This window comes from Triturus cristatus, chromosome 3_2 (assembly GCF_964204655.1).
Source record: "Triturus cristatus chromosome 3_2, aTriCri1.1, whole genome shotgun sequence".
Classification (NCBI taxonomy): Eukaryota; Metazoa; Chordata; class Amphibia; order Caudata; family Salamandridae; genus Triturus; species Triturus cristatus.
The window spans coordinates 743,930,014-743,947,837 of NC_140584.1; the positions used below are offsets into that span (position 1 = coordinate 743,930,014).

General features: G+C 48.9%; 1 protein-coding gene across 4 annotated transcripts in view; it reads left to right on the forward strand.

Moving 5' to 3' along the window:
- The window catches only part of OSGEPL1 (O-sialoglycoprotein endopeptidase like 1), a 243,697-nt gene that overhangs the window by 133,412 nt on the left and 92,461 nt on the right, over positions 1-17,824 (forward strand). For all 4 annotated transcript variants that reach the window (XM_085648811.1, XM_085648813.1, XM_085648814.1 and 1 more), the window contains one exon: positions 4,707-5,094. In XM_085648811.1, coding sequence (XP_085504937.1) covers positions 4,707-5,094 — 388 coding nt within the window. The remainder of the gene's footprint in view (positions 1-4,706; positions 5,095-17,824) is intronic.

The window sequence follows — 17,824 nt, forward strand, 5'->3', positions numbered from 1 at the left end:
CAGAATAGAAATTGGAAAACAACATTCTAAACATCTCTGAAATCAGTGCACAAGAAGCTGTTTATCTCATTCTACAAATACGTTTATAAAAATGTTCCAGAACATTTGTTTTTATCTGTATGAATCCACCAGAAAAATGAGCAATTGCATGAGAGATTTGGAAACCATCCATTCCTTGCCTGATCCACCAGATAATAAATAATGTTTTAAGTGCAGAAATACAGCAGACAACAAAAAACATGAGAACAATATACATTAGCAGACAATGCTTCCTCGTATATCCACAGAACAAAACAAAATATTCACACAAATGACAATCAACATGTACCCTCAAGAAACATATTTTTATAGTTCAGATGAAGACGATATCGAAATAAAGACCTGCACACGTACTATAAAAATACTAAACAACACAATAAAGTACTGTATGATCTAGCGTTTGTAGACCAGACAGGAACCATTAAAGTAACATGCTACAGCGAAGACCATAAAATTCATAATAAAGACATTTATGATGTGCTAATTAGAAATTATCTTTGGAAAACACAATATTACTCTAATTATGAAGTAAACCAAAATCTCTGTACCACAGTCAATTTAGCAACAATCTAAACATTGTATAGAACCACCTGCTCCACCTAAAATAAATCAAGCAAATTAAAAAACACTCATGAGTATATCAGAAAATGTCATTTGGATAAGCAGTTCTGTGATGAAAATACCAGTTCTCTTGTGGCACGTTAATATAATGCTAAGGGTCCGATTACAAGTTTGGCGGTCTTGCTACCATACTGCCGCTGCAGTGGTCTCAAGTACACCCTGGAGTTGGTGGTCTTCCGCCTGCCCTTTTTCGATGCGTGCAGCCTGAACCGCCGACCAAGTCAACGTAGTGCGTCCCGCCTGTGATGCGGCAGACAGCAATGCTGGTGATTCGTACTCCATCGCCATCAGGTCTTCCGCAGAGCAGATTACAAAAACACAGTTGTACTGGCGGTCCCCTTGCAGGGGTTACCCGACGGCGGTAGTCCATTGTGGTACACTCTCAGGAAAGCACCATTACCGTGGCCAATGCGTGGATACTAATGCAAGCACCTGATGGCTATTGGCCAATTGGATACACCTGCAAATCACACTACAATACACAGCTCATTTCAGGCCATGATCCTTTGCCACTCAACTGCAGCACAGGAATTCTGAAGCAACATATTGGTGAGAGAAGGCAGACATTTTTCCCCCATCTCTTTTAGCACTCTCCACACACTTTTGTGGCACATTTTCTTTTCATCCCTTGGTGAATTTAATTTGGGGATATGGCCAGGCAAAAAAAAAGTCCACATTTTTTAGCGGCATGGTGGATGAAATCATAAGAGTAGAGTCACCCTTGTTTAGAGCCCAAGTCCAACATTCTACTATCAGTCAGAAAAGAGACATCTTTTTCAGAATAGTAGACAGACTGAATGCTGTAGATACCACCCTGTGCAGACATGTGGAAATTAGGAAAAGGTGAAACAACGAGAGAGGGGGAAGGTGCATTTCCTGGCCTCCAAGCAACACCAGGAGTCCCAGAGGACTGGTGGTGGCCCCCCCAGTGCTCCAATCTAAATATTTCCCTGGGAGCAGGTGGTCTTGCAGATCCAATATCCTGAAGGCTTTACAGAAATACCTGGGAGAGTGGAGTCTGATAAGTTACACTAACTGTCACAATACCTCAATGTCCTGTTTGCTCTCAACAGGCTTTTGCCATTGTTTTGTTTACCTAGTTTCCCAACATTCAATACTCAAAGTATCAGATATGTGGGATTGTCTGTGTTATTGTTTATTGTTGCATATAAGATCACATGTATCAATCTCCATTACATGCCACTTGTTGTAATAGTGTATGTAAGTGTATTTCTATAAAATGTCATTCCAGGACACATGATATGTATTACTGTATAAATGCATGGTCCATCCCAACTGCATTTTGTCAACAGGTATGTTACACTAACCATTTTGCAAGTGCTGACAAGTACAGATTGAAATGACTACAACTACCACGAGGCCGTATTTCTGTAACTCAAAACAAGATGAAATTATGATTTTGCCCATTCTCACATATTACAGCTGACAAGGGGAAATGTTCCATTATTGGATATGTGGGATGAATCCAAATTGGGTCAAATATTGAATTCGATATAGTATTTCAATGGCAAACATTTCAGCTTGTCTTGAGTAATGTCTACATCATTTTTCTTGTACTTCTTTCTATGATGTATGTGTTTAATCTGTGACACCTTTTATTTGTTTAGCCTCACCTGGAGGTTGGTTAGTGGTCATACCTTTTTGTCGTATGTTTTTGGATTTGTGTCCTTTATGTTGTCGGTATCTTACACCCACTACAGTTATATGAGAAGAATGCTGTTACTGATGTGTATGTTTCAATATCTTGCACTTAAAAATTATCGACATATGTGTGACACTTGATGATTCTATTGGTTGTCCTTGAAATACTTAAAGTCAGGGAGCCTGTGCACAGAGCCGTTTAGAGGCATGGGGAAAGCAGGCTCTGGCCCAGGCAGCCAGACTTTCAGGGTGCCAGCTGATTGAGCCAACCCTATTCTACAGTGAGCCTATCCATAATGACCTTGAAATACTTCTTGAACAGATTGTTTGTATTGACATTTTCCAAAACTGCTTTTTAATGTGGGTGATGTGTGAGAGTCTATTACAGATATTTTGCAGAGAAGGTGTGCTTCTGTTTCATGAAACCTCCATACTTAAGTTTCTTTCATATCAAAACAGGACCTAGCATGTGAAAAATGGGAGGATGCCACATAGACTATCTGCTGTAATGTAAGTGAGGAGCTGCTGTTGTGTAACAATATTAAAAACACACATCACTATCCATGAATACTTTAGATGTGAATATATTTCGAATTTGGAAGAGTGTGCCTGTACAGTGTCAGTGACTTGGGCAAAGAGGGCATCAAATAGCTAAATTTAGATCATACATTAAAAGTTGTTCTGAACAAGAACCCAAAAAATAGGTTTGACCCAGGGACCCCAATCACCGTTAGAGGTTCCTGCCTGTGCATCTGTTAACTGAGGGGTCAAAGGAAACAGGTAAGATTGTGGCTTACCGTCGGTTTCGTCCACGATGGTGTGGGTTTTGGACGTCATTAAGCAGCAGCAGCAGGATGTGTACAATTGGCTCCATGGTGGCACAGAACATGTGAAGCTGAGTACAGGTGAGTTTCTGCCTTATGGACAACCCTTTCCACCAACTCAGGTGTGGAGGTTTTACCACCACAGTCACGTTGGCAGGAAGGGTCATTGTGACTGGGCGGGCGGGGAAACTGGTGGTCCGCCCTCCGACAAGCACAATGGACAGTGTGGGAAAAATAAAGCTGGTTTTACAGAGCAAGGAGCTGTGCCTTTTTTTTCACTTGGACCGCCGCAGTTTCTTTCGGAAGCACTGCTGAAGCGGTTTTACAGAACTCGGGGCTGTGACCTTTTTGAGCGGATGTACGTTTAAGATTATATCCAGCGTGTTTCCAATTTATTTGAAGCCTTTACCTTTTTTTTCCGGGAATTCTATTTTGGACATTTGATGTCTACCTAAGAGAACTTTCTGTTTCCCCCTTGGTCAGGTTGCTACATCAGTTTTGAAGAAGACCCTGTTAAATTTATGCTATGGGGTCAAAATGTCGAATGTTATGCTTTGACCACTGATTCATTTATGGAAGGAGAATACCTAGATTTCTTGTACTGGAAGGGTCCTGCCGGTTGAGACCTTTTTATAATGTTAGGCGCATTGTATATATTGCTGCACTCTTTTCACCTACTTTTCACTTGCACTGCTCTATCAGTAGGACCTTATCATCGTTTGAAATAGTCACTTGATCTATTTTGACAAATACACGCATTAAAACAGTATATTCGTGCATATTGTGCTAAACAAGACAGATTTGTATATGGCTGGGCCCAAACTGAGGTGGCGTAGTGAGCAAAAGAACGATGGATTTAGCCCAGCTCCCTTGACTGGGTGTGAATGTTTGATTCATTAGCCATCAGTCCATCATTTGTTGCTGATGCACATCTTTGATCTAGCAGCAGGGAAGATATTTTCTGCCCCATGTCCTTCTCAAGCCTTCTACTCACAATTACTGGCTGCTGAGGGGCTTAGGGAGGGTCTGTTTTAATTCCTAAGGGGTGGGGCATGGTTCACTGTGCTTTGTGGTGTCTTCTCGCAATAAGAGGTCACATGGAGGTTGCAAGGAGGGTCTTAGAGGTGGTGGTTACACTCCCCAAAGACCGCCAACTGATGCCACTGCTCTGGTGCCCATTTTGCCAGAGGTGTCATGGCTTTCTGAGCTTAGTAACCAGTGCAAAATGAAAGGACATTCTTATGTTGGGATATCTGTCAGAAATCCCCACTTTCTAATCTTTAAATTTTAATGTTGATATACATGTTCCTTCACATGTTTGAATATGCTTCAAAATAGATGCGTAGCAAACTACAGTCGAGACATTGCATTGACGTATTATAATTGTTCTAAAATGTGTTACTTTTATTGAGTGATTTGGAGAATTGTGTTTGTGGTTATTTTATTTGCCACTGTTTAAAAATAGATAAACATCTGCTTTGTTTGGTGCATTCAACCTTTACATAATATTTAAATATTGTAAATAAAAACTATGTTCATGGTTCTATTTTCTTCTTTTAGAACAGGTGGAATCATTCCTCCAATTGCGCAGCGCCTCCACAGAGAAAATATTGAACATGTTGTAAATAAGGCGATGTGTGCCAGTGGTGTCACTCCACATGAACTCTCTGCCATTGCAACCACTGTCAAGCCTGGACTTTCTCTAAGCCTGGGAATAGGCCTTGAATACAGTTTGAAGCTGGTGGACCAGTATAAGAAACCATTCATCCCTATTCATCATATGGAGGCCCATGCCCTTACTGCCAGACTGATGGAGCCTGTGCAGTTTCCCTTCTTGGTGCTTTTAATCTCTGGTGGTCACTGTCTTCTGGCCATTGCTCGAGGAGTGTCGGACTTTTTGCTTCTTGGGCAGTCTTCAGATGAAGCTCCAGGAGAGACATTTGACAAGGTAATTTAAAACAATATTTGCATGAGAAGCTTTGAATTTTCTTTTTTTTAGGTAATGCATATATCAGGAGAAACATTCTAGTGCAGATTGAAAAGACAACATTCACTCACCATTGTGTATCAAGAAACACATATTTAATCTTAGTACAATGTTTTGGTCCTGTACAATAAAAATATTGATATTGTGACATCTGGTTCTCAATTCAAATTTATATGATGTTTTGGCTGTAAATCGTGGGATATCAGAACATCTCTTGTGTAGCAAAAGGTAAACATTTCAGAAGAAGCACTCGGCCCCATTGACCCCACCTTTTGGGGAGCCACAGGTTCCCCACATATTAGCTCTTTTCTTATTCTAGAATTCAGATGGTGTTTGTGTACAGCACACAGTTGTTCTGCCCTCCTGTTTCATTTGGTATCTTAACTCAGTATATCACATGTGTCTGAACTTGGTTCCTTGCACCACAAATACCTGATAAACTCATATTCCAAGTATGATGCTTGTGCCAGTCCCATTTCTTCTAAATGGCCCCACTTTGTGATTAAAGTGCCTCCACTGAGGCACCCCTTGTCTGAAGAAATTCTCTCTAACTCTTTCTCTTCGTTTGGAAAGTAGGCTTCCTTGTAGACCATTGACCTTCAGGTGTTCTGTCCTGTGGATGTTAGAAGAGTTTGTAGCATGAAAGCAGAGTTGCCCCTCGAGGATACTGGTGAGTGTAACCTAATTTTCATCCTAGTCCTCATGCTTCTGTTGGGTGATCTAATCCCTTAAAATCGAATATTTGAAATGCCAGCTGCAGCTGTTAGAAATGGGAGTCTCTAGTTGGCAAGTTGTTACCCTGTCCAAGTTGGGACCCTTCTTCCTAGTCAGGATAAAGGGAGATACACTACTGAACTAACCCCAGCTCACCCCCTTGGTTGCTTGGCACGAGCAGTCAGGCTTATCTCAGAGGCAATGTGTAAAGCATTTGCACATAACACACAGTAATACAGTGAACACCCTACAAAAGAACAGTACACCAGGCTTAGAAAAATAAACCATATTTATCTGTGCCAGCAAGACCAAAACGATAAAAGTCTAGCATTCAGTAATCAAAAATATGCACTTTGCAAAAATGACTTCAAAATGCAGTTCCTTAAAGCTGGTAGCTCTGTCCGGGGCTACAGAGGTGCTGAAAACAACAGAATCCAACAGTTTCGGCCGACTGTGTCTGTGTGGACTGGCATTAGTGTGAGCAGACTCGTAAACAGTACCTTTGGTTTCAGCCAACCGCATTGGTGCGGGCCGGTCGCGGCAACCGTTGCAGATGTGATGTGAAGCGTAGTGGTGTGGCGTGTGCGGCCCTCAAGTCGTGGTGCAGGCAGCAGCTTGGTGACGGTTGTCCAGCGGCATCGGTGAGACCGGGGCTGCGGTGCGAAGGGGAACAGTGCTTGTTACGGGGCTGACAAGTGCTGGTGTTCGTCGACCAAGGCCCGGTGTGGGACGGGGTGGTGCAAGTGGGACTTACGGGCAGTGCCACCACACCATGGGTGTCGAGGTCAGCGTGCAGTGTTGTAGTCGGTGAGACCAGAGCAGCGAAGTGGAGCGAAGCGCTGCGGAGTGCGGTGCCAACAGGTCGCAGTGCAAGCAGCAGCTCGGTGGCAGTCGTTGTCGTCAGTGAGACCAGGGTTGTAGTGTGAAGTGCGGTGGTGCCTTTTGCGGTGCCTTCAGGACATGGAGCCAGCAGCGGTTCGATGACAGTGTCAGCTGCTTTCCCTCACTGTGGCAACTGAAACCCACGGTTTCAGAGGTGGTACCCAGAGGTAAGTGAAGTCTTTGCTGTCTCTGAGACTTTGTGAACAGGAGGCAAGCTCCATTTCAAGCCCTTCAAGATACTCAGCAACAAGGAAGAAAGTTCAGTCCAGTCCTTTCACTGCTTAGTGCAGTCCGGGTTCTCTGGTTGGCACAGGTAGGTACTTGTGTCAAGCAGGGATCCTTTATTCTAGTCAGGGTAAGGGGATACACTCTAACAATAACCCCTGCTCCCCCTCTAGGTAGCTTGGCGTGAGCAGACAACGTGTTATCTCAGGCATAATGGTTGAGCATTTGTGAACACACACACAGTAAGTCAGTGACAACCCCACAAATGGACTCCACACTGGGATATATGCAAAAATAGTATTTTATATAGAGATATAGGATTTAGCACAAGACCAGATAGCTGTTAGATGGCCCACAATACTTAGTAGCAAAAGAGTTCTTCACTTTAGCGTAATGCTACGGTTCCATGCACGTCGTTCCCTTCAGTCCGCTTCAGACGCGTTAAACAGAGGCTCAGGGAACGGGTCTTGCACGCACTGTAGGTGCTCCAGGCAAGGAGCGTACACCCTACGGTGCGATCTGGCACAGTACCTTTATCTTGGGGGAGTTCGTCGCGAAGGCTGCACGGGCATCAGGCGCGGTGTCCGGTGCGGTGTCTTCCTGGCGTTGCATACTACGGTACGTTGGACCTTGGGTGTGCAGGCTCAGACGACGGTGCGTAGGCACGGCACTTTACAGCTCGTTGCGGCGTTTGCGCCGTACCGTGAGATCGGAAATCTTGGGTCGAAACGTTGGATACAACAACAGTACGCTCCGCACAGGGGAGACGTACACGACCACCACACGCGCCGCAGCTTTCCCAAAAGCAGGGGAAAGGAGCGTACGCTGGCAGTACTGTTCGTAGGGGGGTAGAAGCAAGTACGGATCACAGTCCTTCCGTTACGGTGCGAGCTACGGCTCGTAGGGGCCAGATAGTCGCGTTGCTCAGGCCGGATGAAACCTTCTTTTGTGGTGCAAGCTACGGCTCATAGAGGGGCCTCAGTCACTTTGTTCGGGCCGGACAGCAGGTACAATCATCAGGGGGTACGCTTCGATCGGGAAGCGCACACAGCAGTTCTCTTCAAGCTTACAAGGAAAACGGTCCGTTTTCCAGCGCTCTCTCACGGCGGTGAAGTCCACTGGTCCTGGGACTTCGTTCAGGGGGCAAGCTCGTTCACAAGCCCTTGGAGATCTTTAGCACAAGTCAAATAAAAGTTCCTTTGGTCTTTTCCCCTTCTTCAGTAGCAAGGCAACCACTGCAGGCCAATCCCCCAGGTCAGGGACAGTACTCCTCCATGCAGCTTTCCCGGTTCCTCCTCGTCGGACAGAGGTTTCTTCTTGGCAGGACAGGATCTAATTTCTTAGGAGCAGGGCTCCTACATTTATACCACAAATCTTTTGTTCTCTCAGGCCAGGGGGGCCCTTGCCTAGTTCAGTCCAGTTCTGGAGCACTTTGTTGATGGGATGCAGGCTTCTTCTTTCACGGAGCAGGGCAGAGCCATCAGACGCTCCACAGGGGGCAGAGCCAGCATTGTGGTGGCAGAGCACAGCCCTATTCAGAGTCCAGGTGTACTCCGCCCACCCATCTATAGGTCAATCTTTCTATTCACCACCAGGCTACCTAGCCCTGCCCATCTGGGTTTCCACAGCCCTGTCACTCACACAAGCCAGACAGCAGATACACATCACGCAGAGGCGGGCTGAAATGGTTAGGCAAGCAAATGCCAACTTTCTAAAAGTGGCATTTGCAAACGCAGAATATTAAAATGAACCTTACTAAAAGATGTACCTTGTTATTCTGAGTTCAGGCATACTAAACTCTATTTTCTACCATGTTCCCTGGGCCTGTTAGGATCATAGGATGTAACAATTCTAACAGCCCATTCTGGCCTATGAGAACAAGATAGCCTTACAATAATGAAAAACGAAAATGGCTGTCATTCACAATTAGGACATGCCACACACATCAGGGCTTGTCCTACCTTATGCTTACAATGCACCCTGCCCTTGGGCCTACCAGAGAGGTGACTAACATGAAGTTAAGGGAAGGTTTAGGGACTGGCAAGTGGGTGCACTTGCCAGTCAGTACCAGACTGCACGCAGGTTCTGCAATGGCAGACCTAGACACATTTTACCAGGCCGCTTCTGTGGGTGGCACAACCAGTGCTGCAAGCCCACCAGCGGCATTTGTATTTACACGCCCTGGCACTCCTGGTGCACTTTAGTGGGGTCTGATAGTAAACCAAATAGGCCAATCATGGAATCCAACCAGCATATACATTTTACCTAGGGAGCACTTGCACTGTGGCACTGGTTGGCAGTGGCACAGTGCTCTGAGCGGCCAACACCATAAAAACACATGAGGCACAGCGACAAAAAGTGGAAGGGAGACTCCCGCCAAGGTGCCAGGTCTAACACCCAGCAACGCGACAACACACCAAAGGGGCAGTACTCCTCATGGCAGTTCTCCCAGCTCTTCTTCTTGGCAGGTTCCTTGATCCAAACGAGTTATAAAGTTCTGGGGTCTGCGCCCCAATGTTAATGCTCAGTTTCTCTTTGTTCTCTTGGGTAGAGTGTCTGGGGTCAGTCCAAACCAGTTTGGTCCTCTCTAGCCCAGCTTCCTGGCAGGAGGTGGAGACAGCATTGTCCAAGGCAGACCAGGCCCATTCAGGTGCAAGGAAATCTCATCCCACTACTCTTTTTTTTTTGTTTTTTTTTTGTTTTCCAAAACCTTTATTGTACCATCAAAGTGTACACTGCTATTCAGCCAACAACCCGGAGGCAGACAGCTTGTTGTCGCAGCGTTCCGCCGCTAGTACGGATCAATTGTATACACATGAGCAAAGTTCAAACAGCATGCTTTAAAAACTGAACAATCAACAATAACAGCTGTAAGCGAGATTCGGAGAAGAGCGACCAATGTTCTGAACACGGACTCTTGCAGTTGTCACCCAGCGACAATATATTACCATGTCTGCGCGGTCACGAGATCTCCCGCACTCACAAATCACATTCCAACCGTCGGGACACTCACGTCATTTCCCCCCCACCCCGCCGTCCTGCCCGGGCTACGTCGCACGGGGGGCAATAGTGCCCTCCCCTCGCACCAGCCCCACGTCGCAGCCCCACTCCAGCCGCGCTACAACACCACACATCCAACAGTCCTCCTCAGTCACTATCATTCACTGCTGCCTCTGCCAGCCAATCCACCAGCGGCTGCCATATGTCTGCAGGCCTCGAACGCTGCGGCATCTGATCCCAGTAGGCAGTCAATTGCTCCTTACAGTACACTGCTGATCCCACCCAGCCCGATGCTTTCGGCGGAGCTTTTTTCTTCCAGTGTATCGCTATTTGTCGCTTAGCGAGCAATAATAGAAGGGCCACTAGCGTACACGATGCACTAGGTACATTCATCACAAATCCCAGGAGGGCCACAAGCGGGTCCGGGTCGATAGCCGTGCCCACTATCTTCCCTATGGTAGTGAAGACTATTTCCCAAAAGCCATATACCGGTCCACACACCCATGCAAGGTGGTAGAACATAGCCTCTCTCTCGCCACATCTCCATCAATTCGCATCGGCCTGTAAACCCATTTTAAAGAGTTGTATGGGTGTACGATATGTCCTGTGTAAATAATTAAAGTGTATCAGCCTCAGTCTGTAATTAGGAGACAAGTTTTCTAGTTGGGTGCAGCAAAACTTCCACTGTTTCTCTGTGATATGAATGCCTGCCTCCACCTCCCACAGCGACCTTGAATCCACATGCGCAACAGGTGTTGCGGTTTGTGTAGCCCTATATATGCGCGTTATCAGTTTGCGCGAGGAGCTGTTCGAGAGTATGTCTTCCAGAGCTGCCAACGTCGGTGGAGCCTGTGGGAACATAGGATATCTGTGTTTACAAGCCGCCCTCAGCTGATAGTATAGTAGGAGTTCCGATGCCGTCGGTGCAGACGCTGCGGCCATATTCTGCACTGTGAGAAAGGTATCGTCTGGATATAAGTCACCTGCTACCTTCAGGCCGCAGTCACGCGCCCGTTGCACCACCGCCGCATCTGTCAGCGGTCCCAGCAGCGGATTGCCCCCCAACGGCATACTCGGGGCGTATAGGGCAGACATGCCCGCTCGCCTCGCAAGATTCGACCATGCCCAACGTACCATCTCCACGGTGTCAATGTCTTCCTGGGACCGTTTATATTTCTGGTACACCGCCGTCTTGAGGGGGCAAGGTGCCGCCACGTCTGTCTCTATTGCCACGTGGGGCTGGTAGGGGATCAGATGTTGCCAGTAGTGTAGGTATTGGGCCTGTGCACTATATGCATACAGCTCAAAGTCCGGGGCTGCTAGGCCCCCTTGATGGAAGGGAAGTGTAAGGAGGCTCCAGGCCACCCTGGGCTGCCTGCCCGCCCACACCAGTTCAATCACGGCAGAGCGAAGTCGGCGAAAGAACGCCATTGTTAACGGCAAGGGGACGTTCACGAACAGATAAAGAAACTTAGGCACCACGACCATTTTTACAATAGCTATACGGCCTGTCAACGACAATGGCAGCGTTTTCCATCTCTTCACTTTGCTTTCTAACCATTTCATGGCAACACCAAAATTAGCCAGTCCTATCTCGTGAGTAGTGCGGCTTATGGCTATACCTAAATACTTGACCTCGTCCGTAACCCAATCTATTGGGAATTCAGTGCGGCATGGAGTCGTGCCATCCGTCAGTGGCAGCATGACCGACTTTGACCAGTTTATGTCTATGCCAGTGAGGCCGCTGTAGCGCACCATTTCTCTCATCAGTGGGTCAAAATTCTCCGATGGGTTCATCATGTATATGGTGATGTCGTCGGCATACATAGATATGAGCAGCCCGCGCGACGTGAAACCAATGCTACGCTGAGCATGGTGTTGCCTCATGCGACCCGCTAGTGGTTCCGTCGCGATAGCTAATAGTAACGGTGACAGTGGGCATCCCTGCCTGGTCCCTCTTGTGATGGATATAGGAGCAGACGTCTGTCCATTCACCCGTACCCTGGCAGACGGATTGTTATAAAGTATGCCAATGCTCCTCGCAAAGAGCTGGCTAAATCCCATTCGGGTGAAGAGTGTCAGTAGGAATTTCCACTCCAGGGAATCGAATGCCTTGGTCACATCCAACAATGCAGCTGCAGCCTGTACCTTGGGGTCTAGGTAGTGCAGGAGCCCAAACAGCACTCTTAAGTTATGCGAAGTGGACCTCCCCATCACAAAACCCGACTGGTCAGATAGCGCAATTTGTGGCATCATGTATTTTAAGCGGTCCGCTAACAACTTTGCATATATTTTGGCATCGAGGTTTATTAGTGAAAGTGGACGATAGGAGTCTGGGCTAGTGGGGTCTTTTCCAGGTTTAAGCAGGGTAATTATCATAGCTTCACGCATCGATTGTGGGAGTACGCCGTTTTCTACTGCCTCCTCGAACACCCTGTGTAGTCTCGGGACCAGAATATCTGCATATTCTTTGTAGAAGGCCGCCGTCAGGCCATCAGGGCCCGGTGCTTTGCCAAGTGGCAGACTAGCTATTGTGGCTCTTATGTCTTCTTGCGTAATCGGTAAGTCCATATACTGTCTGGCACTATTATTGAACCACGCTAAAGCTATTGTGTCCAGGTATTCGGTTAGCACCTGGTCTTCCGGTGTCACCCTGGATGTATATAATTCGCTATAGTAGTCTGTCATAGTTGCAAGTATGGCTCCTGGCTCCCTTACCATTCCACCCCCCACACCCCTCAACTCCAGAATATAATCCGTCCCTCGTGGAGCTCGCAGCATGGCCGCCAGCGTGCGTCCAGCGCAGTCTCCCTCTCCGTATCTTCTGGCCTGACTATCTTTAGACAAATATGCCACTTCTCTGTCCGCCTCCTCCTGATACTGAGTAAGGTTCGACCTAAAGTCCGCGCGTAGTTTGTCTGTTGGCGCGCTTAGCAATGCAGACTCAATGTTAGAAAGTTCTGTTTCTAGTTTGCGCAATGAATCTCTTATGGATCTTAGCACTCCTGTTTTGAGCGACATGCAGTAGCCCCTAGTTACCACCTTACAAGCCTCCCAGAGCGTGCCTGGCGAGTCTACCGTGCCTTCATTAATCTCGAAGTACTCCTCCAGCTTGTCGCGCAGTTCCTGCTGAAATACCTGGTCGCGTAGCGCCCGGGAGGGGAACCTCCAACTAAACGGCTGAATGTACTGTGACGGTGTGGACAGTGTCAAGCATACCGGGGCGTGATCAGACAATGACCTCGGCAAGTGTGTCACCTCCAACACCAACGCGTGTAGGTCTCTAGATAGCAACCAGTAGTCCAGTCTGGACCAAGTAGCCCTATGCATTGTGAGGCAGGTACCCGCGCGAAGCTCGGGGTGCAGCTTCCTCCAGGAATCCACCAGTTCCGCCTCTTGCATGATAACGCCTAGCGCTTCCGACGCCCTGGGGTGATGTTCTCTGGCTGTGCCCTGCCTATCTATAGTGTTTGAAAGTACGACATTGTAATCTCCCCCCCACATAATCGCAGCCGGGCCGCAGGCGTCCCCACTAGCATTATGTATCTGCCTGCAGTGTCCCTAATTTCCTCATGCGTTTTCCATTGGAGACCCCTTCTAATCAGAACCGCAACCCCTCTGGAGTAGTTAGAGTAAGAAGCATGTACTATCTCGCCCCATCTATTATGTCGGAGCAGTTGTACGGCATTTGCAGTCAAATGGGTCTCCTGCAGGAGACAGATGTCTATTTCTTTTCTGTGTAGGAAAGCCTGCACCAGCCTGGCTTTTCGTCTGTCATTCATGCCCCGCACATTCCAGGTAAGACATTTAATTTGCTTCACGGCCGCTGCGGAAGTAAAAGCCCTAGTTCAAACAGCACGCCAGCGCCGCGCAACACACCGCGCATCCACCCCCGTGCACTCAGCACTACATTCCGAACCAGCCCAGCGGGCCACCGTGTAGAGAAGCGGCCATAGCATCGTGAGCAATGTCGTTGTCGACGGGGTGTTACATAATGTGCAGTATTTGGTTCAACGCAAGTTCTCGCTTCATCCAGCCTCTCGCCACCAGCCAAACGGTCAACAACAAAACCCCCCAAACGTGAAGTGTAATCCCCACCCGCTCCAACCCCCCAATTAGGTTGTGCAATATCCCCCCAGGTCACCCTCCCCACCAAAGGAACTTTAGCGAAAGTCAGGAACGGTAACCAACGATTGGGAATCATCCCCTGGAGTACGCAAGTTAGCCACCTACTATTCCCGTACACTTGACAGGGTGATCGAGCGCTGGCCCAGCGTGTCAGCTCAAGGACCACCCGCACCCCGAATCCCGCATGGTCACTGAACTCTCCCGCCACAGTCAGTTAGCCCCCAATGTTCCGAGCAGGCAGTCGGCCCTGACCCGGTCAAGACAGGTATTCCATAGTGCAATGTCAAGTACTTAACACCTGCAATCACTCTACATCACTTAGCCTGTCCCGCAGTTCCGGTCCCTCTGAATGCGGTTGGTTCTTTTGATCTCTCGCCAGTTGTTTCGCATACTGCAGAGCCGCCTTTGCATCTAGAAAGAAAGATGGTTTCCCTGTCCCTGCACTCTGAGCTTCGCAGGGTATATTAGGGAATACTTCGTACCCGTTTGTTGGAAGAGTTTTTTCGCTGGCAGGAACTCTCTGCGAGCAGCCTGTACCTGCATGGTAAAGTCCGGGTATATGGCGATATGGTTGCCTTTATATTGCACATCCTGCATGTCTCTTGCCATGCGCAATATCGTGTCCCGGTCTCTGTAATTTAAGACGCGCGCAAGAATGGGCCTAGGCGGTGCTCCCGGCTTAGGCTTTGGCCCCAGTGACCTATGCGCCCTTTCAACGAGGAACATCTGTGACAGACCTGACCCAAAGAGGTCCCTCAGCATCTGCTCAACATATTGCTCCATGTTTGTAATGTCCTTGTTTCCGCCACACCCGTGACGCGGACGTTGTTGCGCCTCGAGCGCGCTTCCAGGTCCTCATTCTTTTGTTGAATTAGCGCCAGAACCTTGTCCATGCCGCGCATTTTTTTGTCGAGGTCCGTGTGACAGTCTTCTGCGTCGGTCACTCGCGTTTCCAGCGCATCTACTCTACCCTCTTGTTTAGCCATTCGTGTCGTGATGTTGTCCATGCGTGCTGCCAGTGCGTCCATTTTGGTGTCGATGCCCTTCAAGCTCGCTTTTAGTTCTTGGAACATCGATTTAATGTCCGCTTCTTGAGAGCCTCCCTGTTCCACCCCCGCAGTGTCAGCATCCCGGTGTTCCGGTTCCGCCGTTTTCTGTTTAGATTTGTCAAAGGTGAGCCTCGGCTGCCTCGTGTCCGGTTTGCCCATTGCTGTCTCCCTGTACAGACGTCCGAGAAGGGCAACAGTATCTCAAGGGACCCCTCGGGTCGCTAGTCTCCCCACTCCGGGGGCCCACAGCAGGCAGCAATAAGGGCAGTCGTCCCAATCGGCCAGTGGCCCTAGCACACCTTTACCTGGGCAGGGCTGCGTGACACCAGGCTATTCCCAACAGCACGAGTCAGCTGCAGCGTGGACTCCTGGGCAACGGCCACCCTCCGCGCAGCAGCTCCACGTCTGCCCCGTCGCTCCACAGCTTGCCCACGACAGTGCGCACGGCCCCAGGGCACTCTAGCACCGGATCAGGTGAAAGGCAAGATGGTGGTGCGCGCCCCGCGACCCAGGTGCCTTAAGCGGCCGAGACTCGCTACCGCAAGCAAAATCTTCTCCTCGCGAGGGGCCCGAGCACGGCCGCGCGGCGTCTCTGCCACAACCCCAGGGCGGCAATCCGCTGCAGCAGCTATCTCGTCCGCCCAACCTGCCGCCGCGGGGCTCCTGGGTGCAGCCTGCAGTATCCCCACCGCTCCGGACAATATGGCCGCCCTCCGTCTGTTTCCGCTAGGCCTGGCCCAAGCGGCGTTGTCACATTGGGGCTGTGTATATCCCGCCGGGATGGAGCTGTAGTGTCCCCAGGGAGTTCGGGCGCTGCGCTCTCGCAGGTCACAGGATCAACAGCACTCACCGGCCACGGCTCACCTCCTGGAGATCGTCCAATGCCTCGGTGCGCGGCGTAGCATAGAGTCTTCCTCGCACTCCGTCCCCACATGGGTCGGCAACTGTCCGCGGCACCGATCCCGCTGCCACTTTACGAGGTCTCCCCCGGCGGGGGTGTCCACCGGTCAGGCCGTGGTCACAGGGCCAGGCAAAGCAGCAGATCGTCGCCCGGCAGCACAGCACGCTCCCGGGTTCAGCCTCACGCAAGTCCCCGGCCACCACGAGTACTCCAGGCCGCCTCGCTGCGCACTGCTCGTCTGCCCGATCTTCGCAGCGGCTCCAACCACAGGTCCAGGAGTTTTGTCAGGCAGGGCGCAGTTGCTGTACACACTACTGGGGTCGAGTGGTCCGAGTCCAGACACCTGGTTTGCCGATAATTGCCGGATTAATGTGCTCGATCGGCGGAGCTGCGGTTTCAGGCAGTCATTCCGCTCTGCAGCCAAGCCACGCCCCCCTCATCCCACTACTCTAAATGCATCCCGCCTCTATTCTGCTCAGCCCTGACTCATCCAGGAAAGGCAGGACACACCTCAACCCCCACAGTGGCTGTCTAAAGAGACTGCACATCCCTATCCACTGTCACTCCTAAGCCAGACAGTCAATCCACAACCCAGCAGATGCACCCAGGATGGCTAAGCAAACAATACCTACTTTCTAAAAAGTGATATTTTCAAACACAGAACATAAAAATCAGCTTTACCAAAAGATGCATTTCAACATTGTGAGTTTGGGCATCCCAATGTCCCAATGGGAAGATATACTTGTAAACTGCTACCCAGTACTTCCCATTCTATCCTATAGGACAAAGAGCCTTTCAATAGTCCTGTGTTTCACAATCAGTACGTCACATACCAGGACATATCATATCTTTCAAATACACCGCACCTGGCCCATAAGGGTACCTTGAGCATACATTAGGGGTGACCCACATGTAATAAAAGGGAAGGTTATGGCTTGGCAAGTGGGTGCATTTGCCAAGTCAACATGGCAGTAAAAACTCCACGCAGACACTGCCGTGGCAAGTTTGAGAACTCTTTGAAAGGCTGCTCCTGTGGGTGGCACAACCAATGCTGCAGGCCCCCTAGCAGCATTTGATTTACAGGCCCTGGCACTGTCAGTGTGCTTTACTAGGGACTTGTCAGTTAATCAAAAATGCCAATCATGGAAACATCAATCCATAATACAATTTACAATGGGAGCGCTTGCACTTTAACACGAAACAGCAGTAGAAATAAAGTGTGCAGAGACACTAAACCAGCAAAAACAAAGTCAAAACCAGGAGGTCAGAAAGACAGGGGAAACTCGCCAAAAGATGCCAGGGCTAACACCAGCTCTAAGACCACCTGTAGCAGCCTTGGCTAGACCAATCACCTCATAGCAGATCCTTATTCTTAGGTATTGTCATAGTATAATGGACCCTGAATTTGCTTGGAGGTGTCTTCTAGGCCCAAATCCAGAGAGGGCCCAAAAGTACCTCAAGGCCTCAATCCATATACAAGTCCCATCAGGGTGCCTCTCACACCTGTCTGATTTGGGGCTTGGTCCAAAGTGCCTCTCAGGCCTAATCCTTGAAGATCCCATCCTAAAGTGTCCAGGGTAGTTCTGCCAGTAGCACTCCAATAACTCTGTCAAGGACTTCAGTTAGGGGCACTCGGGTATTTCAGTGGTTTTTCGAAGTCAAGAAAGCCATGAAATTCCAAGTCTTGGTCAGCTCAGTCTCTTGTGCCACTGTCCATGCCTAAAGAGCTGCCAAGGCTTCCAAACCCAACTTGGAAGCTTGTCTATGCAACAAAGAGAGGCTGACCTACACA